Source organism: Takifugu rubripes, chromosome 16 (assembly GCF_901000725.2).
Source record: "Takifugu rubripes chromosome 16, fTakRub1.2, whole genome shotgun sequence".
Classification (NCBI taxonomy): domain Eukaryota; kingdom Metazoa; phylum Chordata; class Actinopteri; order Tetraodontiformes; family Tetraodontidae; genus Takifugu; species Takifugu rubripes.
Genome location: NC_042300.1, coordinates 490,676 through 517,288, shown reverse-complemented (window position 1 = coordinate 517,288; position 26,613 = coordinate 490,676). Strand labels below are relative to the sequence as shown.

Below are 26,613 nucleotides of genomic sequence, written 5' to 3'. Positions count from 1 at the left end.
CCACTGCACCAGCGTAGGTTGGAAATCGAGCGCTACAGTGCCGGGCAGTGAGCACAGGGCCCATTACAGGATGTCGGGCCGTCGCTAGACCGAGCCAACGTGTGGAGGTGAGGCCGACCATATCTAGTCGGTAGTGCTCAACCTCCCCCACAAGCTCTAGCTCTTTCCCCGCCAGAGAGGTGGCGTTCCATGTTCCGAAAGACAATTTCCATAACCGAGGGTCAGACCGTCAAGGCCCCAGCCTTGGTCCTCCGCCCAATCCACAATGCACTGGACCCTTCATGCTCCTCCTGCGGGTGGTGGGTTCACTGGGGACGGGAGTGTCCACATAGCCGGTTCGGGCTGGGCCCAGCTGGGCCCCATGGACGTAGGCCCGGCCACCAGGTGCTTGCGATCGAGACCCAGCCCCAGGCCTGGCTCCAGGGTGGGGCCCTGGTAACCCTCCGGGCCGGGTACGTGGCTTCTCCCTTTTTTTTTCACATTGCGTCTTGTGAACCATTCTTTGTCTGACCCTTCACCTCGGACCAGTCTGCCTTGGGAGACCCTACCAGGGGCAAACTGCCCCAGACAACATAGCTCCCAGGCTCATTAGGGTACGCACACTCCTCCACCACAATAAGGCGATGTTTCATGGAGGAGGAGTCATGTGATCTATTTTGTCAGTACCTGTCAGGACTCTCGCTGCAGCATTTTGGATCAGCTGGAGGGTTCTTAAAGAGTTGTTTGGACACCCTGATAATAAAGAATTGCAATAGTCCTGCCTGGAAGTAACAAATGCATGGACTAACTTTTCAGTATCATGGCATGTCAGTAGTTTCCTGATCTTTGTGACATTTCAGCCATGTCTATATTTAGGAAGCACACACACAGGTGCGGGTGACTGAGATATGTATAGATGCGTATACGCGTTTAACTTGCCAAGAGCTGTTTGAGTTTGGCTCTGCTGATCATGAATTATGTAAAGAGTCAGAAGAGCATTTCTTGGTGCCAGTCAGTGGAGCCACTGGATGTCCTTTTCATGCTCCACGTCTGTTCACTTTGGATAACGGCCATAGTTTATCAGGTTAAATAGAAATACTATATTCACATTTTTGTTTTTGGTCTACATTCTGAAAGGATGAAGATTAGATGAACAATTCTTAATATGTAAAGGCTGTGATAAAGGCTGTAAAGTCTTGAAAAGTACCACCACAAAATATTACACCTATTACACATTTTCACCTTGATTTTTATTACCAGTGACGAATTTACAATAGCGACATTTACAATAGTGTGAGAACACACCATTCTCATAGACAGTGCATATTTAGTTGCTGTTTATTGTTATCTTGTAGGGTTTTTAAAGCTTTAATGATACAGTAAGGTTTCTCTTTCCATCACTTCCTGTGACAACCTCTGATTGTGCCAGGACACTTTCAGCCTCTGTCTGCGGTAGTTTGATAGATCTGTCCGTAATTACACTGAAAGCAAGGGGTCACAGCGTGTCAGTGTATATCAGTCTGCTCTTCCAATTGGCAGTGGAGAGGGGTTTCTTTCTCTGGCTGTACTGCAACTTTCAGAGACCTAACTTTAATTAAGAGCAGCCTTTCATCTTTTTTATATTCTTTAATCTTGGCAAAAAGTGAGTCAACAAGGCCACAAGGTTAAATCCATGACCACGGCCAGAACATCCAATGTTTATGTTATATATGGTGCTGAAATCGTCAGAGAAGATGAATAATTTTACAACATTCTTTGTTTAACAGGTTCAGCTTGTTGGGATTTTTACAACTGTATTTCTCTACTTCATTCATACACAATAAAAGATGTGTCATTTTCAGTCCACCCAACACACAAGTCTGCGTTCGAGAAACCACACATGAAGAATCAAACACTGGAAAGTCCAGGACACTTGCAAACAAGCGTGTATGGCAAAGCTGTGAGGGGGAGGCAGATAGAAATACACTAATTTGGAGCAGGTACACCACACAAGGGCAACCAGGTCCAAAGTAGGGAGATGGGCAGGACGGGACAATGACTGCACCTGTGGCAGATGGATCTTGACACATTTCTATTGTATATTGATATTCATCACAAATGGGTTTTTAGAAAATTTTATTCATCCTGTCTTAGATGAGTTTTTCTTTTTATATAATATTTGTCTTACCTTTCTGTGACAAGGTCAAAAATGATGATCAAACAAAATGATGATGATGATGACGACACACCCATGTATTTTGTACATTCAATACCTATTAAAGGTATTCACCCTTCTTTAATGTGTTCCTCCTTCATTTTTATAAATGAGATCATCACAACATTATGAATATATATAGAGAGAGAGACTTTGACTTTTCAAAACACAATTTTATTTTTCATTACAACAACCATGATCTAACACAAACATAGTTCCACCATACATAGTTCGTCATTCAGGCACCATGTACTCTTGAAACTTTCAATATTGTCCAGCAAGAAATTAGTCAGAGAGACAGAAGGAACGTGTGTGTCCTAGTCGGCGCTCTCGAACTGAGACCGAATCTTGACCAGCATTTTTTTTAGGCGATACATCTCCCAGTCAGTGAAAGTGGGCTCGCCGTATCTCTCCATCTTCATGAATATCTTAACATGATCGTGGAAGAGCTGGAGGTCTGAAAAGTGGTCCTCTACTTGTACAAACCTATGCCCCTTCATGGTCCTAAGGAAAAACTTAATCCTCTCCAGACAGTAAGCAGGACGTACCTCTACCTTTACATCAACATCATGAGCTGAAGCCTCCTGTATGCCCACCAAAGAGCTTTGTGTACTTTGTGTGTCCATCGGGGTGCCGTGCATGTCCTGTAAGCTGTGTGTGTCTTGTAGGCTGTGTGTGTCGTATAAGCTGTGTGTGACCTGTGAGCTGTGTGTGTCCTGTGGGCTTTGTGTGTCATCTAAGCTGTGCGTGCCCTGTGAGCTGTGTGTGACCTGTGAGCTGTCTGCGTTCTGTGGGCTGTGTGTGTCCTGTGGGGTACGTGTGGCCTGTGGGGTACGTGTGTCCTGTGAGCTGTGTGCGTCTTGTGAGCTGTGTGCATCTTGTGAGCTGTGTGTGTCCTGTGGGGTACGTGTGTGTGGTGAGCTGTGTGTGTGAGGTTCTGCTGTGGACAGTTTCTTTACTTTGTCGTTGTTGACCTTTTTATCCGTGCTCTTCCTTTTCATGGCCACACTGAGGCTGCTCTCCTCCACTCCAACATCCTCATTGAACAGGACGGTCTCTATCATTCTTATAGCCGTCTGCTCCACCATCTCTCCAGTGAAACGCTCATTCTGCAGGTCCAGGTGGTCCCCCGGGTGGTCCCCCTGCAGCCCTGCTGGCTCCTCCACCTCCGTGGTTGTGCCCGTGTCGCTCCGCGCGTTTTGCGCGGCCTCTCTGTCCCCGTCGTGCACGCAGGGCGCTGCGCTGACGTGCGGTTTGGCTGGCCGGCGAGCCTCCGCGCCCTTTGGGCACGACCGGATCAAATGGCCCTCCTCCCCACAACCAAAACATTTTTGAGAGTCGGTAGTGACAAAAACAGTGTAATCGAAATCATCCACCCTGAAACGAAGAGCCAGTTTGAGCTCTTCTTCATTATTATTTAGAACCATCGCTACCTGCCGTCTAAAGGACACCACGTGCCTCAGCAGCGGGGACTTGGTCCCGAGAGGAATTAACCTCATCGGGGACAATATGCGCCCGTGACTGCTGAGCTCCCTCAACAACATATCGTTCTTAAAGAACGGAGGAACGTTGGACACCACCACCGTTTTCGCCGGGTTCGACAGGGGGAGCACCGGTGTGTGTTCAACCGTTGATTACCACCCCAGCCGCCACCAGCTGATCGGCTTTGTCCTTGCTACCCACAAACACCACCACCATTTTATTTCATCCTGGATGGGGACTTAACGCTTCCGTGCCCCACAATGTCCCCCACAGCCAGCGCACACTCCTCCACGGACACACCGTCGGGTGGAGAGAGTTTGACGCCGTGTCCGCGGGTAAGTTTCTCCAGCTCGGAGGCTCCCGGTGCTGCTGCCATGACCGGCATGGCGACCGTTGCCACCAAACAATTTCACCAAAAGCAGTGAATAAACGGTCGAAATTCCAGAATAGTGCTCCCCAATGTGATTAAACACCACCCAGTGTAACAATAAAGATTCAAATATAGGAAAAGTTTGGAAAAACCACTGAAATCTGTCTCTCTCTCCCGGAGCCGACACACTCACCACCCTCACGCTCAGAGCGAGAGAGAGAGAGACTATACAAAAGGTGTAACAATATGTGGGTGAATGATTGACTGTGGAGCACCATGATAGAACCCTCACTTTGTCCCCCTCCCACCAGTCTTTATTAAGGTCTTGGCTCCACACGTCACCTTCCAGGCAGCAGTGTGATGGGCACCCATGCAGCTGTGTCAGGCTATAAAAGGATTGCTGCCTCCCAGAGGAGAACAGCACCAGGGAGAAGGGGGAGGGGGTTGTTTTTTCTTTATTACAGTGTTGTTCAAACAGAAGTTTTCAATGTCCATTAAAATTATTTTATCTGATGCTGGTTTGAGCTGCCCATCAGAACACCCCTCTGCCAAGAGATTAAACCATATTTCTCTATTCTTTTCTTTTATAGATAATGGGCTGTGTGCAATGCAAGGATAAGAAAGCAACCAAACTGACAGACAACAGAGAGACCAACCACTCCCTCGGAGCTGCCCGCTACCATTATGGGGCAGACCCCATGCCTCAGCACTACCCCAGTTTTGGCGTCACCGCCATTCCAAATTATAACAACTTCCACACCCCCGTGGGTCAAGGGATGGCAGTGTTTGGTGGGGTCAGCACTTCTTCTCACAGCGGAACGCTTAGGACTCACAGTGGGACAGGTAAAACATGACATCTACATTTTGTGTTATACATTTTATATTTACATCCAGATAATTAACTAGCAACCCAACAAGAGGGGTTAGAATTCTCAAAATTTAACGTCCTATTATGTCATCTAAAGTTGTTGGATGGTTGTAATACCTGTTAAGTGTCAGGTTCTCGGGGTGGATGAAGGATCTCCATCATTTGCAGTGTGAAAGGTGTTTATTTTCATGAGCTCCAGACATAGTGAAAGCTCTCACACACACGTTTTTAGGATCTGCGGACACAAATCGAGACCCCAAATGCAGACACACACGATAGGGTGAGGTTGAAAACAAGTTTACTGAGATCCAAGTTCTGAACACAGCCAAAGGGTGCAGGTAAGAAACAAACACAGTCAGACTGGAAGTGCTGGAACACTCCCCGAAGCGCTGGCTCGTTCCACCCCAAGTCAGCAGTTAGGATCCAGAATTCCACCGAGAAGTCCGCTAATGAGCGGTCTCCCTGGCCGAGGGAAAGCAGACGCATAGACGCGTCCCCGGAGTGGTCTTTGTGGTAAAAGACCACTTTTAGGCTCTCCTCCAACTCCGCAAAAGACATGGCTTCTAGGCGATGGTGGGAGCTGAACGCCTGTGCCCACGCCAGCGCCTTGCCCCGTAGAAGACCCACAAGATACAGTATGACACCTTGGATTAGCCGCTGGTGAAAAACTGGGCCTTCTGACGAAAGACTCACCGGCGCTGAAGGAGGAATCCCCGACACTTGTCCAGCTTCCCCTGGTACGGTTCTGGGACGCAGATATGGGAACTGGGGTTCTGCGGAGACGTGTCGTTGGTGCTGGCCAAGGGACCGGTTGATTGCAGAACAGAGCCTGCAAGGAGCGCGACCTGTTGCGATAGGTCCACCATTGCCTGGGCCACCTGAGTGCTGTTCTCCACCAGGGCTTGCAACAGCTGTTCGTGCTGCCCCAGTAAGGCTCCCTGGTGGGACCGCGGGGGTCCATTTGCTGGCCGATTCATTGAAAACAAGTTTACTGAGGTCCAAGTTCTGAACAGAGCCAAAGGGTGCAGGTGAGAGACAAACACAGTCAGACTGGAGCAGGCTGGGTTGCGCGAGCAGGCATCCAAGAGACAATCTTCGGGAAAGACGAACGATTAGTTCCAGACAGGTAACAGGTTCAAGGAAACAAATGTGCAAACAGAGTTTTAGGAGCCAGGTTGTACCACGGGGGGTTAACAAAGAATCAGCGAGGAGTGGAGAAATGAACAGGCTTTTAAAGGAAACGGCAGGTGTGGATAATGACAGAGATCGTCTTCAGGTGACCCTTGCTCACCCTATGGAGGAGAGGCAGGAAACCGCTCCTCCCAGCCTGAAAACAGACGCACAAGGGAAATGGACAAGACACAGAAAGTAAGGGGAAGAGGGAAAACACTCAGGACTCCTAAGACACACACCCTCTCATTCAAATACAAAGTAAAAAAAATACAAAGATTTTTGAAGGAATGTCTGGCTGGGGGACCCCTTTCCCGTGTCCTCAACACCTGCAGGAGGGGCCAAGGGGGTCGGGTGCATTGTGTGTTGGGTAGGGGCTGAAGGCAGGGACCTTGGCGGTCTGATCCCCGGCTGCATAAACTGGCTCTAGGGACATGGAATGTCACCTCTCTGGTGGGAAAGGAGCCTGAGCTGGTGCACAAAGTTGAGAAGTTCCGACTAGATATTGTCGGCCTCACCTCGACACATAGCAAGGGCTCTGGAACCAGTCTTCTCGAGAGTGGTTGGACTCTCTACCACTCTGGAGTTGCTGATGGTGAGAGGCGACAGGCAGGGGTGGCAATTCTCGTTGCTCCCCAGCTCAGTGCCTGTATATTGGAGTTTACCTCAGTGGATGAGAGGGTAGCCTCCCTTCGCCTTCAGGTGAATAGATGGATCCTGACTGTTGTTTGTGCCTACGCTTGGCAAAAAGTTAGTCAACAAGGCCACAAGGTTAAATCCATGACCACGGCCAGAACATCCAATGTTTATGTTATATATGGTGCTCTGGTGGGAAAGGAGCCTGAGCTGGTGTGTGAGGTTGAGAAGTTCCGACTAGATATAGTCGGCCTCACCTCGACACATAGCAAGGGCTCTGGAACCAGTCTTCTCGAGAGTGGTTGGACTCTCTACCACTCTGGAGTTGCTGATGGTGAGAGGCGACGGGCAGGGGTGGCAATTCTCGTTGCTCCCCAGCTCAGTGTCTGTATATTGGAGTTTACCCCAGTGGATGAGAGGGTAGCCTCCCTTCGCCTTCGGGTGGGTAGACGGACCCTGACTGTTGTTTGTGCCTATGGCCCAAACAGCAGTTCAGCGTATCCACCCTTTTTGGAGTCCTTAGAGGGAGTGCTGAAGAGTGCTCCTTCTGGGGGCTCCCTCGTCTTCCTGGTTGACTTCAATGTTCACGTTGGCAGCGACAGTGTGACCTGGAGAGGTGTGATTGGGAAGAACGGCCCCGATCTGAACCCGAATGTTGTTTTGTTATTGGACTTATGTGCTCGTCTCAGATTGTCCATAACAAACACCTTGTTCAGGCATAAAGGCGTCCACATGTGCACTTGGCACCAGGACGCCTTAGGCCGCAGATCGATGATCGACTTTGTGGTCGTGTCATCGAATTTACGGCCGCATGTTCTGGACACTCAGGTGAAGAGAGGGGCGGAGCTGTCAACTGATCACCACCTGGTGGTGAGTTGGCTCCGATGGTGGGGGAGGATGCCGGACAGACGACTGGCAGGAAAGGAGCTTCAACTCACACCTCTGGGTGAGCTTTAACCATATCGCGGGGGACATTGAGTCTGAGTGGACCATGTTCCGTGCCTCCATTGCTGAGGCGGCTGACCGGTGCTGTGGCCGCAAGGTGGTTGGTGCCTGTCGTGGCGGCAATGCCCGAACCCGCTGGTGGACACCAGTGGTGAGGGATTCCGTCAGGCTGAAGAAGGAGTTGTATCAGGCCTTACTGGTCTGTGGGACTCCTGAGGCAGCAGATAGGTACCGGCAGGCCAAGCGGAGTGCAGCTACAGCGGTTGCCGAGGCAAAGACCCAGGCATAGGAAGAGGCCATGGACAACGACTTCCGGACGGCTTCAAAAAGGTTCTGGACCACCATCCGGCATCTGAGGAAGGGGAAGCAGTGCACTGTCAACACTGTGTATAGTGGCGATGGTGTGCTGCTGACCTCAACTCGAGATGTTGTGGATCGGTGGAAGGAATACTTTGAGGACCTCCTTAATCGCAACAATGCACCTTCCAGTGAGGAAGCAGGACCTGCGGACCTGGGGACAGGCTCGCGTATCTCCGGGGCTGAAGTTGCCGAGGTAGTCAAAACTCGTCGGTGGCAAGGCCCCGGGGGTGGATGAGATCCGCCCGGATTTTCTTAAGGCTCTGGATGTTGTAGGGCTGTCGTGGTTGACTCGACTCTGCAACATTGCGTGGACATCGGGGGCGGTGCCGCTGGATTGGCAGACCGGGTGGTAGTCCCTCTTTTCAAGAAGGGGGACCGGAGGGTGTGTTCCAACTATAGGGGGATCACACTCCTCAGCCTCCCTGTAAAAGTCTATTCAGGGGTACTGGAGAGGAGGGGCCGCCAGATAGTTGAACCTCGGATTCAGGAGGAGCAATGTGGTTTTCGTCCTGGGCGTGGAACGGTGGACCAGCTCTACACCCTCAGCAGGGTTTTCGAAGGTGCATGGGAATTTGCCCAACCAGTTCACATGTGTTTTGTGGACTTGGAGAAGGCATTCGACCGTGTCCCTCGGGGGGTCCTGTGGGGGGTCCTCCAAGAGTATGGGGTGCCGGGCTCTCTGTACGATCGGTGTCGGAGTTTGGTCCGCATTGCTGCCCCATGACTTTCAACTGAATCGGTTCACCGCTGCGTGTGAAGCGGCTGGGATGAGAATCAGCACCTCCAAATCCAAGGCCATGGTTCTCAACCGGAAAAAGGTAAAGTGCCTTCTTCGGGTAAAGGAGGAGATCATGCCCCAAGTGGAGGAGTTCAAATACCTTGAGGTCTTGTTCACGAGTGAGGGAAGAATGGAGCAGGAGATCGATAGGCGGATCGGTGCGGCGTCGGCAGTAATGCGGACTCTGCACCCATCCGATGTGGTGAAGAGAGAGCTGAGCCAAAAGGCAAAGCTCTCGATTTACTGGTTGATCTTCCTTCCTACCCTCACTTATGGTCATGAGCTTTGGGTAATGACCGAAAGAACAAGATCACGGGTACAAGCGGCCGAAATGAGCTTCCTCCGTAGGGTGGCTGGGCTCTCACTTAGAGATAGGGGGAGAAGCTCTGCCATCTGGGAGGGGCTCGGAGTAGAGCTGCTGCTCCTCCGAGAGAGGAGCCAGATGAGGTGGCTTGGGCATCTAGTTAGGATGCCCCCTGGACGCCTCCCTGGTGAGGTGTTCAGGGCATGTCCCTTCAGTAGGAGGCCCCAAGGAAGACCCTGGACACGTTTTAGAGACTATGTCTCTGGACTGGTCTGGGGATGCCCCAGACGAGCTGGGAGAAGTAGCTGGGGATAGGGAAGTCTGGGCTTCTCTTCTTAGGCTGGTGCCCCATGACCCGACCCCAGATAAGCGGTAGAGGATGGCTGGATGGATTGATTGTCTGGGTGGTTTTAGCCCCTGGCTTTCTGGGCTGGGCTCATTGTATAGTTAGGGTCCCACTCAGGATTTCCTTTATGTTTGACTGACTCCCGGCTGTTCTTCACAGGAACTCTGCATCTCCAACCAGTATAGCCAGATTCTGCTCTCTCAGATTTTGTATTTTATTCTGGATTTTATAATCCAAATCCAGGCACTGGCAGGGGAAAATAGGGGTTTTATCTTTTTAAAATCCACTTAGTAGCCAAATTTAGGTCATAATCTTTTGCTCGCTCCCCTGCCTGGTTTGTTTGGCACAAGGCAGGACTGAGTGACTGCATCTCTACTGCTGTCAAATCTAAACTTGCAGCTCTACCACAGTCAATTGATTAAACTTGATGTGTCACTGATGTCATTTCAACAAATGGAAACTCCTGCCTAGATTTTTCTTATATAACTATCTGAGCAGGAGCCCAACAGATGACCCAATCAATAACCAGTTTAATATCCATGTGAAATGGATCATTTGTCCATTTGGTGATGAATCTCCAACAGTGTTATTTTCTGAAGATTACAATATAGTACTATTACTTCTACTATTTAAAAAAATCATCATCGTCAATTTTATAGGCACCTTTCAAAACACTCAACAAGATCATACAAAATAATATAAAAGGTTTAAAAAGAGGGGAGGGCGAAATTCAGGGTGTGTGTTCTCGGTTACCCAGATCAAAGAGAATCTGCAGCTCTTATCAAAGGGATAAGAGGCGAAACAATGTGAAATTATCGGTCGGAGTCCTACCAGTTCATTGAGAACAGAAGAAGCCCCTTGATTAAGAGGTGATATGTCTTCGAAAAACTAAAGGAAGGCCGGTTGAATTGTCATAAGACAAGAATTCAGTGTGTTGATGTTACGGCCGTCCGAGAGGAGGGAGGTCCAAAGGGGTGTATACATACATACATATATACACACGCGCACACACACATACATACTTACATACATATACGTGTGTGTGTGCGCGCGCGTGTGTGTTTGTATGTATATATCTTCCTCGCCCTCCTGGGCGGTGGCTGATATCGAGAAAACCTACCAGTGGCTGTAAAAGGCCGGACTGAAAGACAGCACAGAGGCACAAATCATGAGGCCATAGAGGCCAGGGTCTACCATAGCAAACAAGACCCCAGGTGTAGGCTGTGTGGTGATGCCCCTGAGACAGTCCAGCATATCACAGCAGGGTGCAAGATGTTGGCAGGCAATGCATACATGGAGTGGCATAACCAGGTGGCTGGCATAGTGTACAGGAATATCTGCACTGAGTATGGACTGGATGTCCCAGGGTCCAGGTGGGAGACACCCCCGAAAGTGCTGGAGAACAAGCAGGGGAACAAGATCCTGTGGGACTTCCAGATCCAGACTGACAAGATGGTGGTGGCCAATCAGCCTGACATAGTGGTGGTGGATAAACACCAGAAGACAGTGGTGATAGATGTAGCAATCCCAAATGATAGCAACACCAGAAAGAACGAACACAAGAAGCTGGAGAAATACCAAGGGCTGAAAGTGGAGAAAGAGAGAATGTGGGGTATGAAGGCAACAGTGGTCTCAGTAGTGATTGGGACACTAGGGGCAGTAACACCCAAGCTGAGTAGATGGCTCCAACAGATACCACGAACCACATCAGAGATCTCTGTCCAGAAGAGCGCAGTCCTAGGAACAGCTATTATCCTGTGCAGAACCCTCAGACCCCCAGGCTTCTGGTAGAGGACCCGAGTCTGAAGGAAGGAGGCACCGCCCAGGAGGGCGAGGAAGAGAATATTTTTTTAACATATGTAACTTTATTGTTACGTGTCAGTTTTTTTATTTCATAAACTGTGGTAGTGAAAATGTTTTCAGATATCCATGTTGATACTGCAAGTAGAACCTCAAATAGAACTTAGATTTTTAGTGATGGTTATGCCTTTTTCTTACAGTATTTTTTTCTGCAATAAATTTTAAACACAATCAAAGGTGCTGTTTTATCACCTCTCTGCAGTACAATTTAGTGAAGTCCTGCTGCAGTCCCATTCTTTAAAATTTATTTGTCAGGGTTCCTCTTCAATAGTACAGATTGATAACCTGGAAGAATTTTTACAGGAGATTTTATACTCATTGTTCTATCATCGCAGTGATGATAGAAAAATGAGGATTATTGGAAGGAGAAAAGACAAAGTGGGCAAAAGTTGACTTTTGTGTCACTGTCAAACTGAATCTAAGGAAGGGAAATCATTCTGGAGAGTTAAATAATAATCCAGACACAACCCACACTTTTTTGGCAACATTTGGTCCATTTGTACCCATATCATATAAGTGGGTGAAAATACATTTTATAAAAGGTGACATACCTCTGTATTCTTCTCCTAATGTGTCAAGTGCTGACACTAATACTAAGTCTCCTTTGCAGGAGTCACCCTCTTTGTAGCACTTTATGACTATGAGGCACGAACAGAAGATGACCTCAGCTTCAGGAAAGGAGAAAAATTCCAGATTATCAATAGCAGGTAAGTATAGCTGCAACATTGCGTGGACACCCATTTCAAGAATTTATGGAGATCAAATTTACTTTCTTCTCTTCATATTTTGGGTTTGTTTTTGCCTTTGAATAGGATGAACTCAGGATGTCTTCTTATTCCAAGAAACACATTGTCTATTGTTTAAAAAGAAATATTATTTAACACGAATAACATATTGTTATTTAAATACAGACATGAAGACATGACTCAGCGTAATTATTTTAAACAACGGTGAAGTAACCATTCTTTTACTTTTCCAAGTTTGGCTTTTTTAGTAAAATGTGCAGTTTGTGTCTTTTGCATCTAATTTTTAGAAGACGGGGTTGTGTAGAGTTAAGTAAGCCATAATTGCAAGTGGTAGCAGCATTCTACAAGGGCTCGTCATTTTAAATAAGGAAACACTGGTGGCTTCAACATGTAATTTGATGATTGGCAGGAAGGATTATTTGCTTTAGTGCAACATAGGGTGGAGCTGTCTGCATACCCACATAATCTTGTGTAGCCCCACTGCTTTGGTTTATGGACCTCTTATGCCTTCTTAATGTCTCTATTCATTGAATGATCCAGAATAGTGATATTTTCAGATTTTATCCTTAAACTCCTCAGTCACAGCTGCAATATTTTGATTGGAATATTCAATCCTCCATCTTTGTCTGTGTTTTTGTATTGTATTTGAATGTAGACCATTGTGAAAATGATACTTTATCTCCTCAGATGGACGAATACTAGAATCAAATTATTTAACTCAGTCAGATGCTGATGAATTAATATTTTCCAAACACACAACCTCGAAAGTGAATTATGATCCAGCTGTCTCCAAATTGTGAATTTTGCTATCATACTGTATTTCCTCAGCTTTTGGCTCAGCGAGGCCATTCTTCCTTTTCCTTACTCCACCCATTCAGCTTCCTGTCTGAGCTGCCCAGCATCCTCACACATTCCACAACAGAGATTATTACAGCTTCCTACTCTCTTTTCCCCCACATCAGCTAGGCAAAGCTTTAGCCTCACACCTCCTCCCCCACCCACACCTCCCTCTATCATCAAGTGCTTCCTGTGCCTTTTCTTTTTTGCTATACTGACCACTACTGGACAAAGACTGTTACAGCTTCTCGAAGTAACAGTGCCAGTGCTTGAATAGGCAGGCCTCACAAGAGGCAACACTGCAGGTAAACTTGAAGCCGTTTTCAGGCCACAGTTTTCATGAAAATTTCTGTGGTTAGTGTAAAGCTTCATCGGATGTCGTCAGAAAATAAGTATGATTTTTATCTGCATTGGCACTGTAGGACCAGTAAATCTTTGTAGTTGTGCTTGAAGAAACACATTGCAGAGATCTGAAGGGCTTCCTTCCTCCTTCTGTATTTGAGTGTCCATCAGTTATCACCTCTGACAAATCAAGAGGATTTAAATACAGGCACAGGAAGATTGTTTGCTAGCTTATCCTATTGTGTTTTATTGTGTATTTCCATTTTTTTTGTGGGCTGTGTCGCCCATAAATTTAGTTCTATGATATGTTTTTAGAACACAAGACCCCATTTGTTTGTGTCTGAGGCTTCCAAACCTGCAAAGCACATGGTTGCACTGTGGAATCATATTCTCTTCCTCCTCCTCCTCCTCACCACCATCACCACATCATCTTCTTCCTCCCAAGGGTATCCTGCATGAATAAAGGGAGACATCCTGTGTCTTCGTGCTTGGGCTGCCTTCCACTGGGCTAATGCAAAGTGATATCATCCAAAATGTTAATTAAGGACCAATTTCACATCTCCCCTTTTTAACAGACTTACCGGTACACACATATGCACAAAGACACACTCACACATCCTTGTAATTCTATCTTTGTGGTAACTATAATAGACATAATCCCAACCATCAATAAGTACAAGAACACAGAGACAGATGCACACGGACACAATAAAGAAAGAGATTTAACTCAATTTTATTGAAAATATTGGTCATACAAATAGAATTTAAATTTTATCTGTCTATCTAATCTATTCTAAAATCCCCTGTAAAATTGACTTGGGTTTTTCAATTAGGCAAAGGGTCTCTTTTATAAATAGTTGTTTTCTCTGTTTGACACTAAAGAAAAAAGACTATCAATCAATCAATCAATCAATCAATCAATCTTTATTTATATAGCGTCTTATACAATCAAGATTGTTTCAAGGCGCTTTCCAGAATCCCAGGGCCTGACCCCAGACAAGCAACAGTGGCAAGGAAAAACTCCCCTTTAACAGGAAGAAACCTTGAGCAGGACCAGGCTCATGTAGGGGGACCCTCCTGCTGATGGCCAGCTGGGTAAAGAGAGAGGAGAAGGGGGAGGACAGGTAGAGGATAGGATAGGTAGGAGAGGAGAGGGGTAGAGGAGAGGAGAAGTAGAGTGGAAGGGAGGTAGAGGAGAGGAGAAGGAGGAGGAGGGGAAAGAGGAGAGGAAAGAAGAGGAGAGGGAGAGGAAAAGGAGAAGGAGAGGAGAGGAGAGGAGAGGAGAGGAGAGGGAGAGGGAGAGGGAGAGGGAGAGGGAGAGGGAGAGGGAGAGGGAGAGGAGAGGCACAGAGCACAGAAACACACACAAAAAATATGATGCACAATCACTTCAGCGGGGCCGGAGGTCATTATGCAGCTCTGAGGGCGGCGATACCTGTAAATAAATAGAGGGGGGGGGGGAGAAGCAGAAAAAACTACACAAGAATCAGCATAACTAGTCTGCTTGATGAGGAGAGGAAAGGAGAGGAAACCATGACCCAGTGGAGTGACAGAGGCCTGTCAGGTGATCATGTTTCCGGACCCCGGCAGCCTTGGCCTATAACAGCATAACTAAGATGTGACCTAACGATTAGACGACCCCCTAAGTATGATAATTTGTCTGTCTATGATAGAAACTGGAACTACTGAATTAGTAACAATAAGCTTTTTCAAAGAGGTAGGTTTTGAGTCTGATCTTAAAAGTAGCGATGGAGTCAGCCTCCCGTACCTGGACAGGGAGATGCTTCCATAGCAGGGGGGCCTGGTAGCTAAATGCTCGGCCCCCCATTCTACTCCTGGAAACTCTGAGAACCACAAGTAGACCAGCATTCTGAGAGCGGAGCGGTCTATTGGGCTGGTAAGGTATCACTAGCTCCTCCAGGTAGGATGGAGCTAGGCCTCTGAGGACCTTGTAGGTCAAAAGAAGGGTTTTAAAAATTATTCTAAATTTAACGGGCAGCCAATGAAGCGACGCCAGTACAGGAGTAATGTGATCTCTTTTGTCAATACCTGTCAGAACTCTGGCTGCAGCATTTTGGATCAACTGGAGGCTTCTTAAATAGTTGTTTGGACACCCTGATAATAAAGAATTACAATAGTCCAGCCTAGAAGTAACAAATGCATGGACTAACTTTTCAGCATCATGCCGCGTCAATAGTTTCCTGATCTTTGTGATGTTTCTCAAGTTCTAGAGACTGTTTTAATGTGTGAGTTGAAGGAGAGATTTTGGTCAAAAGTTACTCCTAGATTCCTCACAGAGATATTAGATGCTAATGAGATACCATCTCGAGTGATCATGTGATCTAATCTATCCCTGAGAGGTTCAGGACCAAATACCATGACCTCAAATTTTCCTGAGTTAAGGAGGAGGAAATTTGAAGACATCCACGACTTTATGTCTTTAAGACATGTCTGAAGCTTCACTAACTTCTCTGTCTCCTCTGGTTTCATGGATAAATAAAGCGGAGTGTCATCAGCATAACAATGAAAATTTATCCCATGCTGCCGAATAATGTTTTCTAAGGGAAGCATGTACAATTTGAAGAGGATTGTTCCAAGTACAGAACCATGAGGAACTCCATGGCTAACCCTACTGTATGAGGGAACACCATGGACATGAGCCAACTGGTATCTATCAGATAAATATAATCTAAACCAGTCTAGTGCTGTCCCTTTAATCCCAATCACATGTTCCAGTCTCTGTAACAGGATGCTGTGATCAACTGTATCAAAAGCAGCACTGAGGTCCAGCAGAACCAGCATAGAGACCAGTCCATGATCGGAAGCTATGAGAAGATCATTAGTGACTTTAAGAAGTGCTGTTTCTGTGCTGTGGTGAGCTCTAAAGCCTGACTGAAACATCTCAAACAGGCTGTTCCTCTGCAGGTGCTCCAGTAACTGAGTCACCACCACCTTCTCTAGAACTTTAGAGATAAAAGGAAGGTTGGATATTGGCCTATAATTTGCTAAGACATCGGGATCCAGTGATGGTTTTTTAAGCAACGGCTTAATCACTGCCACCTTGTAGGACCGGGGTACATAACCTGACACTAAAGAACCATTGATCTGGTCCAGGATAGAACTGCCTATCAATGGTAAAACATCCTTCAACAGGTGTGTTGGGATGGGATCTAAAAGACACGTGGTGGTCTTGGATTTCTGAATTAGCGATGACGCCTCAGAAAAATATATAAAGCTGAAGGAGCTTAAGGGCTCGTTGGAGACCCTGTATGTTCCCACAGTCGGCACATCTGGTGATGGTCCAGTTGTTGGGATGGCCTGGTTAGCTTTCTCTCTGATAGCTAGAACTTTATCTTTATTTAGTGAAGAAGCTCATGAAGTCTTCACCACTAAGGGAAGAAGGGATACGTGGATCTAAAACACTGTGACTCTTGGTTAATTTGGCCACAGTGCTGAAAAGAAACCTGGGGTTGTTCTTATTTTCCTCAATCAAAGAAGAAAAATAAGCTGTTCTAGCCTTGCGAAGGGCCTTTTTGTAAACTAATAGACAGTCTTTCCAGGCTACATGGTAGCTGTCTATTTTACAAGAATGCCACTTCCTTTCCAGTCTTCGCACTTTCTGCTTGAGGGTCCTGATATGTGAATTATACCAGGGGGCACACCTCCTCTGATTTACTATTTTCTTTTTCAGGGGGGCAACAGAATCAAGCGTGATTCTCAGTGAGGTTGCTGCACCTTCAGCAATAGAGTCAACCTCAGCAGGGCTAAGATTATAATGATTGATCCCTGGGGAAACACACGGTGGTCCTGGGATCAGCACAGGGATCACTTCCTTAAACTTAGCTACAGCATTATCTGAAAGACATCTGCTATAGTAAGACTGAGCTCTGAGCATAGAAGAATCCTTAATCATAAATGTAAAAGTGATCAAAGAATGGTCTGACAGGACTGGGTTTTGAGGGAACACTGACACACGTTCTACCTCAACACCATAAGTCAGAACTAGATCTAGGGTGTGGTTAAAGCTGTGAGTTGGTTGGTTTATCTGCTGGAGGAAACCAACTGACTCAAGTAATGAAATGAAGCCATTTCTAAAGCTGTCATTTATAACGTCCATATGGATATTAAAGTCTCCAATGATAATGACTTTTTCCGTTCTAAGGACCAAGTCAGATAAGAAATCAGAGAACTCAGACAGGAACTCTGAATGTGGCCCAGCAGGGGGCCGATATACAACTACAAACAGAAGTGGCTTTTCTGTCCTCCAGTTCAGATGAGTGATGCCAAGAGTCAGGCTTTCAAATGAACTGAAGCTATGTTTTGGTCTGGGATTAATTAATAACTTGGAGTGATAGATTGCTGCCACTCCCCCTCCTCGACCAGTAACACGTGGAATATGATAATTAAGATGGGTAGGAGGAGTAGATTCATTTAAGCTGACATACTCCTCCTGAAGCCAGGTCTCAGTAAGACAAAATAAATCAATGTGATGATCCGCTATCAGGTCGTGCACTAACAGGGATTTACACAAAAGAGATCTAATATTTAACAGTCCGCACTTAATTGTGATATTAGTTTCTGCAACTTGTGCTTCAGTATTAATTTTAATAAGATTTTGGTGATTGACCGCTCCCCCACTCTGTGCTTGGTGAACTTTTTACCGTGGAACAGAGACTACCTCTATAGTGTTAAATATGTTATTGTTGGTGGGTGAGGGTTCTAAGGAAGCAGCAGAGAGGTGTGTAAGACTACAACTCTGCATCCTGGTCTGGACCCTGGATTGTCAGGTCACTTTGGGTCTAATAAAATTAGCCAGATTACTAGAAATGAGAGAAGCACCATCTCGCGTGGGATGGACACCGTCTCTCCTAATCAGACCAGGTTTTCCCCAAAAGGTGCTCCAATTGTCTATAAAGGCCACCTGGTTATCGGGGCACCACCGTGACAGCCAGCGACGAAGCGATGACATGCGGCTAAACATCTCATCGCTGGCCAGATTGGGGAGGGGACCAGAGAATGCTACGGAGTCCGACATCGTTTTTGCGTAGTTACACACCGACTTCAAGTTAATTTTAGTGACCTCCGACTGACGAAGCCGGGTGTCATTGGCTCCGACGTGAATAATAACTTTACCAAATTTACGATTACGTCTCGCCAGCAGCCATAAATTTGCTTCTATGTCGCCCGCTCTGGCCCCCGGAATGCACCTAACTATGGTCGCTGGAGTCGGCTTCACGTGGCGCAAAACAGAGTCGCCAATTACCAGGGTCGGTTTCTCAGCGGGTGTGTCGCCGAGTGGGGAAAAGCGGTTAGCCACGGGAAGCGGTTGGTGGTGCACCGCGGGCCCTGTTTTGGGCTACGCTTCCTACGAACCGTCACCCAGCCGCCCTGGCTAGCCGGCTGCTCGGCTGCTGCCGGGGGACCGCTAGCTGTAGCTACGCTAGGCGGCTCCGCAGCTAGGCGGCTCCGCAGCAGCTATCAAGCATCTAGCATTTTAATAAGTGTTAACTATTAATTCTCCTTATATTCTGTATGACCTCAAAACTGTTTCCATGTTGTGTCCTTGATGGACTCCTCTGCTGCAATGCACCATGATATACTATTCTGTCAGATTTTGAGTTGAGTCATCAAAAGCTGCCACTATTGGCCAATAAATGAAGACATAAAAATTACACTAAACATAAATTTGTGGTTTGTGATTTATGTGTTGAACTTAACCCATAGCATGGGAAATAACAACTGGCATCAATATGGTTAATTAAAATACAAAATAGCATTGAGATTTCCTCTTTTCTTGTCTTTCAGTGAAGGAGATTGGTGGGAGGCACGTTCACTTACTACCGGTGGTAATGGCTATATTCCCAGTAACTACGTGGCTCCAGTGGACTCAATTCAGGCAGAGGAGTGAGTATGTGTGTGCGTGTGAGTGTGTGAAGGAGAGAGAGCGAGAAAGAACTTCATGTCACTAGTGGACTATGTTGGGGACATTGCTGTTATTCTGTTGGTGTTTTAGAAAAGAATGTGTTTGGTTTTCAAAAATGTGTTGACAAATGTACCTAGAGTTGGTCATCCTGCACTTTAACAGCAGCGTTTGGGCTCATTTAAACAACATTGCCAGGTGAAAATCCACAACTTTAGTTCCATTTCGACTGTTGATTTACACTAGAATGCCCGAAACTGGAGCGATACGAAAACAATACAAAACAAGCTAAAAAGACGAAGTTTTCCGAATTATCACCGCATCTTTTGGAGTATCTCAGTGAGTTTGAGCCCGCATGCTGCAGGATACTGAGCTTGCACGAGTAGTCGGATACAGTACGTAAGCATAGAAGAACATCGAGAGAAGACTGGGACGTCTCTCAATCCAGATTCTCCACATCATTATCGGTCCACTGCAAAATGGCATTACAATTTCTGATGTTACGAAAATGGCTGTTGTAATGATGTGCTTCTTCATTGCCATTTGTAATCCAGTGGATTGTGGATTGCGTGCAGATCGTTCTCGATATATATATCATCATATATATACTTAGGGGGTCCTCTCCTCTCCTCTCCTCTCTCTCTCTCTCTCTCGCTCTCTCTCGCTCTCTCTCTCTCTCTCTCGCTCTAACCCGATGCTGTTTGGAAGATGTGACCAAGAGCATGACACTGCAGCCTGATATAAGCTCACAAACAGTTTTAGAGTGATTCAGTGTAAACCTGCAGTTGTATTGTCTGAACTAAGAACTGTGACTCATTACAGGGTGAGATAGCATCATCTGCTTTAAAGAAAAAAACCACTGTTCTACACGTGATAGTAGTACGCTATCTTAGCCTAGCAATATGTGTTAGTAGGACACCATCTTGGCTGTCCTGCAAACACACATTAGAGCTGAAGCCCTCATTCATCCCAGGCCTTTCCTCCAGTGCCTTCTTGTGCCTTTTGGTACATCATAGCCAAGCACCATTTTTTGATGAAGGTTGATGCCTCTTATGTGGAGGTGGGGTCCCTCAGCCCCAGCACCCAGTAGGAGACCAGAAGCTCCAACCATATGTCTTCTTCGATCAGCACCTACAAAGAGAAATTATGACATGGGCAACCTGGAGCTGTAGATGGTGAAGATGGCATAGGAAGAGTAACAGCAGTGGTTGGAGAGTCCCAAGGAACTTTTTCGTGGCCTGTATCGACAATTTGGAATAAATCCACTCAGCAAAGACTGAAATCTTGCCAACACTGATTGTTATGTTCTTCTCCAGGTCCAACCTCATCACTTTTTACCTCTGAGACTCGTAATACTAAATAGTTTTTCAGCTGTGTTTGTAATCAGGTTGACCCGAATTCTGCCTCTACCCATCATTGTTCCCACCTTGTCCTGGTAGACAGAAAAAAAGGTGGTCAGCCATTCTTCAAACCTCACTTGTCCCCCAGTAGTTCTGCAGCACTCGGCGTGCCCTATAAGAAGACACCGGAGGCCTCATCTGTTCTCACGATAAGTCCTTAGAAGTTCCAGCAGGTGTCCTCCAACCACCTCCAGTCCCTCATCACCTGTGATACACCTTCCTGAACTTTGCGACAGACCTGCCTCCCTCCAGTGGCAACACCAAGATCTTCACCACATGACAGTTTCAGAAAGCTGGCCCTCAGTGGGATCCCGCTAACTCGGTGCAGTGCTTGTTGCACTCCCGTTGTGAGGACAAGGGCTCTATTCAATTTCAGGAGTTTCAGCCTGGAGGAAAGGAAGCCCAAAGCTGCTCTTTAAAACAAAATCTCATCAGTTTTCTGTACTTGTGAACATAGATTTATTTCATTAGTTCACTAGTTCATTTTCATATTTTCTCTCATAATTCCAGCTGGTACTTTGGTAAACTTGGCCGCAAGGATGCAGAGAGGCAGTTGCTGTCCACCAGTAACCCCCGAGGAACCTATCTCATCCGAGAAAGTGAAACGACTAAGGGTAAGATCAAAGATAAATTAGACATATATATATATATATATATATACATATATATACACACACACACACACACACACACACGTACATACGTATGTATGTTTGTGTACATATGTATATATATATATATATATATATATATAAGTCTGTGTGTGTATGTATACAGACAGACAGACAGACAGATAAATGATGTTAACCTCCTTACCTGTTTCCCTCTCAGGTGCTTTCTCCTTGTCCATACGGGACTGGGATGATATGAAAGGTGATCATGTGAAGCATTATAAGATCCGTAAGCTGGACAGTGGTGGATACTACATCACCACCAGGGCTCAGTTTGAAACATTGCAGCAGCTTGTTCAGCACTATTCAGGTACAAACATTGAAGCACTTCAATCACATCCTGGTTTCTTCATTACATGCAGTCCCCGCTGAGAGCAGCCACAAAATGCTGTGGGTAAACCACCAACACTGCAGTCTGCCTAGAGCTTAATCACTAAATATAAAGGATTTTGGTTTACTAAGTCTTGAATTGATCCAGAATGCATTAAGTTTCTCTATAAATGCATCTGCTCCACCTGCAAATGCTCACAGAAACATATACAGTGGCACAAATTGGAAATGAATTCAGCATTTAGTGTGTGTGTGTGTGTGTGTTTGTTTATTAGCACAGGAAGTTTATTTTGAGGAGTTGATGCAATATCCGCTGTATTCAGTGCATCAGATGACACAAATTGCCTTATTTCCTTCTCATTTACAGCATTTTGTTTCCTTTTCTTTTTAATATGCCTTCATTTAATCCACATTATTGCTCATCACCAACATTTGCTGCAGCAGAACGTTTTCATGCATGTTATGCTCACATTGGCGTATTGATGAAAAAGCTCCAAAAATCAGTATCATGGATTTCTGTATGTGTTTGTGCCACATTAGCAGGCCCTCTGCACATTATTACCACTCTATGTGATGTATGAAGCTGATGACGCACCTTTGGAAACAACCCTGACTCTTTTCTGGGCTTGTGCTTATTGCTTTCCACCTGCTTTATTTGTAACTACAGTTAAAGAACATCAGTGCTAGCTAAAATGAGAAAAAAATGTGTGATAACGTTTAAATGGAGACTATATTGGATTTGGACCAAAATCACTAGTACCTAAAGCAATACTGATGAGGCCCCCGTACAAGCCATGCTCCTTATATGAAGAATAGCAAATGATATGGTAGCCACGTAGAAAAATAGAACCTCAGTTTTGGCCATGATCGACAGCTTTTAACTACAAGGCTTTTCATTTGACATATTGAGAAACATTAATTTCAGCTTTGTAACGTTTCCTTCGACCTTTCCTCCTTGAATAATAGAGTGCACTAAAGTCGATGTGAAGCTGTCAGGCTTTTCCTGGATACACCAACCGTTTTAATGCATGTTGATGTGTGAATACAGTCCACTTATTGATAAGTTTTATGACAGAATATGGGGCTGAATGGATGTCTCAGCAGTGCAGCTGAGGCATCATGCAGCTGGCATCATTGGTGAGGTTAAGGATTTTTATCTTGTCTTTACTTCCCATTGCAAATAATCTGCTTCTTTATCTCTGTCAAAGTGAAGGGAGGGGTGTCATCTAGTAAAAGGTAAGGAAGTCCTATATGATAACACCCTGGAATTACCGACTGCACTGATCACCTGGTTGATTCAGTCAAACACAAAAGCCTCCTCTTGGACTGATTTAGTGTCATCACTTAGAGCAGAGAGCCATCTTTGTTGCCAGAGCCTTTCCCCATGGCTGCGATGTACATTTAGCTTGTACCACAGATGTGGCTTTCACAGGTACGTCACAGAAAAAATAGGGTAAAAAAGAAAACCTTCATCAAGAGCACAGACTTCCATTGATCCTGTATTTTCCCACATATTGTGGCTTATACCTCTAGGACAGTATATATTTAGATATATAATTAGTAGTAATACAAGGTTAAAGAGCATTTGCTTTGTTAGCATTATGCTCAAGGCCATTTATGATCAAATCTTATTTTTTAAAAAGTTCTATTGTGCGCAGACGGATAAACACCAATTTTGTGGAGGTAACAATATTGTCGCAAAGCCAAAAGGAGTAGTAAATAAGGAATTCTTCATCGTGCCTCCAACATAATGTGTCCTCATCTTTAGAAATGTGTTTGTTGTAAGCTCACTATACAATACTATACTACTATACTAATACTCCCATACTTACCAAAAAAGAGTGTGTGTGTACATCTGTGTGTGTACATGTGTGTGTGTTATAGGAAAAAATAACTAATACCATGTTTCTAGGAATATCACTTTTGTTTCATTGACAAGTTTGTTCTTCGAACCTTTGGGTCTACGCTAACTGCCTTTGTTAGCGCTCTCATTTGGCTAGGATTACAACTAGCAGCCACATCCTTTTCGTAGCTGTTGATTGATGACAAATTTCTGGTGGGATGACGAGCAGTGACCTTTTATTTGTGAAAACCAAGGGAAACCCAGTGAGAAGAGGACTGTTAATGTTACAGCTGTATACACTGTAATGGTCTCCAACCGCTTTTCAAACCAAATCTGCAGTTTTGAGCCCTGTCTGCAGTCAGGTTTTTCCATCTCTGTGCTCTTATATGTGCCTCGCTCTGTGGCGTCTACAGACCGAGCCGCTGGGCTCTGCTGTCGCTTAGTGGTTCCCTGCCACAAAGGGATGCCACGCCTTGCTGACCTGTCTATCAAAACCAAAGACGTGTGGGAGATTCCACGAGAGTCACTGCAGCTGATCAAGCGTCTAGGGAATGGGCAGTTTGGGGAGGTCTGGATGGGTATGGATCTATTCACCTATGAACAGAGGAGACATGGAAGGGAGCACACTGGGCCATCAGAGAACCCAAAGTGATCAAGTCATCTAGATAATCTAGTCATTTTTTAAGATGTCTTTTCCAAAATCATCTGGAATGTTTGTTTTTGGAGACTCTGCTGTCACAGTCTAAAGATGGCTCCCCTCTGTGTCCTTAATTGCATGTTAACCTTGTGTGCCTTCCCCTCCACTGTAGAGCATGCAGATGGTTTGTGCTTTAATTTAACGGGCATGTGTGTGAACTACATCCCTGACACTGTCGGATTGAGTCATGATTCCTGGGAGATCTCCAGAGAAACTCTAAATTTGGAACTCAAGCTGGGGACAGGATGCTTTGCTGAGGTGTTTTATGGTAAGAAGAGACAATTGTTCACCCCAGTGCACTCGGGACATATATGGGTTTCATTCATTTGTATTTTAGTTTGACTCTAGTGAAAAACCGTGACACAAAAGTTGTTTAAATTATTTTTATTTTTAAATACTGTCTTGAAGGCAATTATGTGTCCAAAACTAATGAAAGTAAGTTCTTTATTTGAATGGTGACATCATTTTTAAAATTATGTTATAATTATGCTAAAATCACAAATAGAAAACTTATCATCACTATAAAATGAGAAGACAATAAAGTAAAAATGTATGTCTGTAGTTCCAAAAAATTCTTCTTAATTTGATTGTGATTCAGGAATCAGTCACCATGGTGTCATTTTTGTAGATACATGAGGTAGTATGAAACATAAAACATCACGATTGTTCAAAATTATTATCTTGGGTAAATAATCATTTAAAATGTCCTGACTCTGGCTCAGCTGCCTCACCATGCAAATGGAATTCAGTAACATGTTGGCAATGTGGGCACCAGTGTAGGCACCGGTTTCCCCCGTAGCCATCACTGGTGCTGCAGCTGGATTCAGAGAGCATCCTTTGGTGTGTACGTGATGTGAAACCAGTGCAAGCCAGCTCTGGGTAATCATCCCACAGGTTTATGGGATGTAGTGTCATTCTATTGTAGCCATTTGAAGTCATAGTTGTACCTGAATCTTAGAGCCATTTAATTATCCTCCTGTGCATGACTGACTCCTGCTCCTATACTGTTCCGCATGTCCTCCTCAGTTTTGCTTTATCTCCTACTGTCCAGCTGTCACATCCTCCCTGTCAAATGGAGAGTGATCTGAATAGGAATTAGTGTTCTTCCTCTACTTTACCTGTGTGTGTGTGTGTGTGTGTGTGTGTGTGTGTGTGTGTGTGTGTCAGGTACATGGAATGGCACCACAAAGGTGGCAGTAAAGACCCTGAAGCCAGGCACCATGTCCCCTGAGTCTTTTCTGGAGGAGGCTCAGATCATGAAGAAACTTCGCCATGATAAGCTGGTGCAGCTCTATGCTGTAGTGTCTGAGGAGCCCATTTACATTGTCACTGAGTACATGGGCAAAGGTAAGACTACGCACACACATACCTGTGCTATATGTGCTGCTTACATCACATTATAAACGATGCAAGAAGTGATATTAAGTACTGAAAAGCTAAAAAGGAAGAAAAGGTTCTAAAGATACAGGGGTCATCAAAATGTCTCTGCCTTACATGTGATGGAAAATATTGTTTTTGTACAAACTTACCAGTTTTCCTGGTATGGTTGCCATTGTTCACTTCAAACTAAACAACAACCAGCATGCATAATATACATTTTTAAAGTGGGGTGTATTGATTTCTTAGGGAGCATTACAATGCATTATGGAATACATTGACAGTGCTAAAGAGGGTGCAGTGGTCCTCACAATATTGGGACAAACCCACAAAGCGAATAGGGAGAAAATTGGGACACAATCCCTATATTATATATTAATATTCTATATCAATATTAAATAGTGGAAGAGAAAAAAGGCTGGACGCAGACGTGAAGTTACAGAATAATTAGTCATTTATCATAATGTTGGTCCTTAATGGCTGACTGGTTCCAGTGAGTCACAAATGTCTGGAAGCTTTGTGCTGTCTGCGGGGTGACAACAGCTAACAACAGGCAGTGACATCTTACAATTTTTGCTACAGGAAGCCTGCTGGATTTCTTAAAAGATGGAGAAGGACGAATGTTGAAGCTGCCGAATCTGGTTGACATGGCAGCTCAGGTACCAACAATACACAGCTGATCCATTTAGTAATCACACCTATAGAAGCAAGTCTATATAACTATCAATCAATCAATCTTTATTTATATAGCGTCTGTTACAATCAAAATTGTTTCTAGGTACTTTCCAGAATCCCAGGGCCTGACCCCCAACAAGCAACAGTGGCCAGGAAAAACTCCCCTTTAACAGGAAGAAACCTTGAGCAGGACTAGGCTCATGTAGGGGGACCTTCCTGCTGATGGCCGGCTGGGTAGAGAGGGAGGAGAGGGGGGGGGGGGACAGGTAGAGGAGAGAATAGGTAGAGATCATAGAGATACATTAATAATACAAGCTGCTGGTATAAGAGTAGAGTGGGTCAGCAGGGTCGGAGGTTGGCAGGCCAGCATACAGCTATAAAGGCGGCAAGACCTGTTGATGGATAGGGGGGGGCAGAGAAACTATACAGGAAATGACATAATCAATGATCCAGGTGATCATGTTTCTGGACCCTGGCAGCCTT

General features: G+C 45.4%; 1 protein-coding gene across 5 annotated transcripts in view; it reads left to right on the top strand.

Moving 5' to 3' along the window:
* fynb (FYN proto-oncogene, Src family tyrosine kinase b) overlaps positions 1-26,613 on the top strand; it is a 50,616-nt gene that overhangs the window by 16,337 nt on the left and 7,666 nt on the right. For 4 of the 5 annotated variants that reach the window (XM_029849303.1, XM_029849305.1, XM_029849304.1 and 1 more), the window contains 8 exons: positions 4,616-4,868; positions 11,903-11,999; positions 19,023-19,121; positions 21,048-21,151; positions 21,369-21,518; positions 23,795-23,959; positions 25,246-25,425; positions 26,038-26,114. In XM_029849303.1, coding sequence (XP_029705163.1) covers positions 4,619-4,868; positions 11,903-11,999; positions 19,023-19,121; positions 21,048-21,151; positions 21,369-21,518; positions 23,795-23,959; positions 25,246-25,425; positions 26,038-26,114 — 1,122 coding nt within the window. In that variant the 5' untranslated portion in view covers positions 4,616-4,618. Of the gene's footprint in view, positions 1-4,615; positions 4,869-11,902; positions 12,000-19,022; positions 19,122-21,047; positions 21,152-21,368; positions 21,519-23,794; positions 23,960-24,190; positions 24,347-25,245; positions 25,426-26,037; positions 26,115-26,613 lie in introns of all 5 variants that reach the window. The other variant, XM_011618956.2, reaches the window with a different exon arrangement.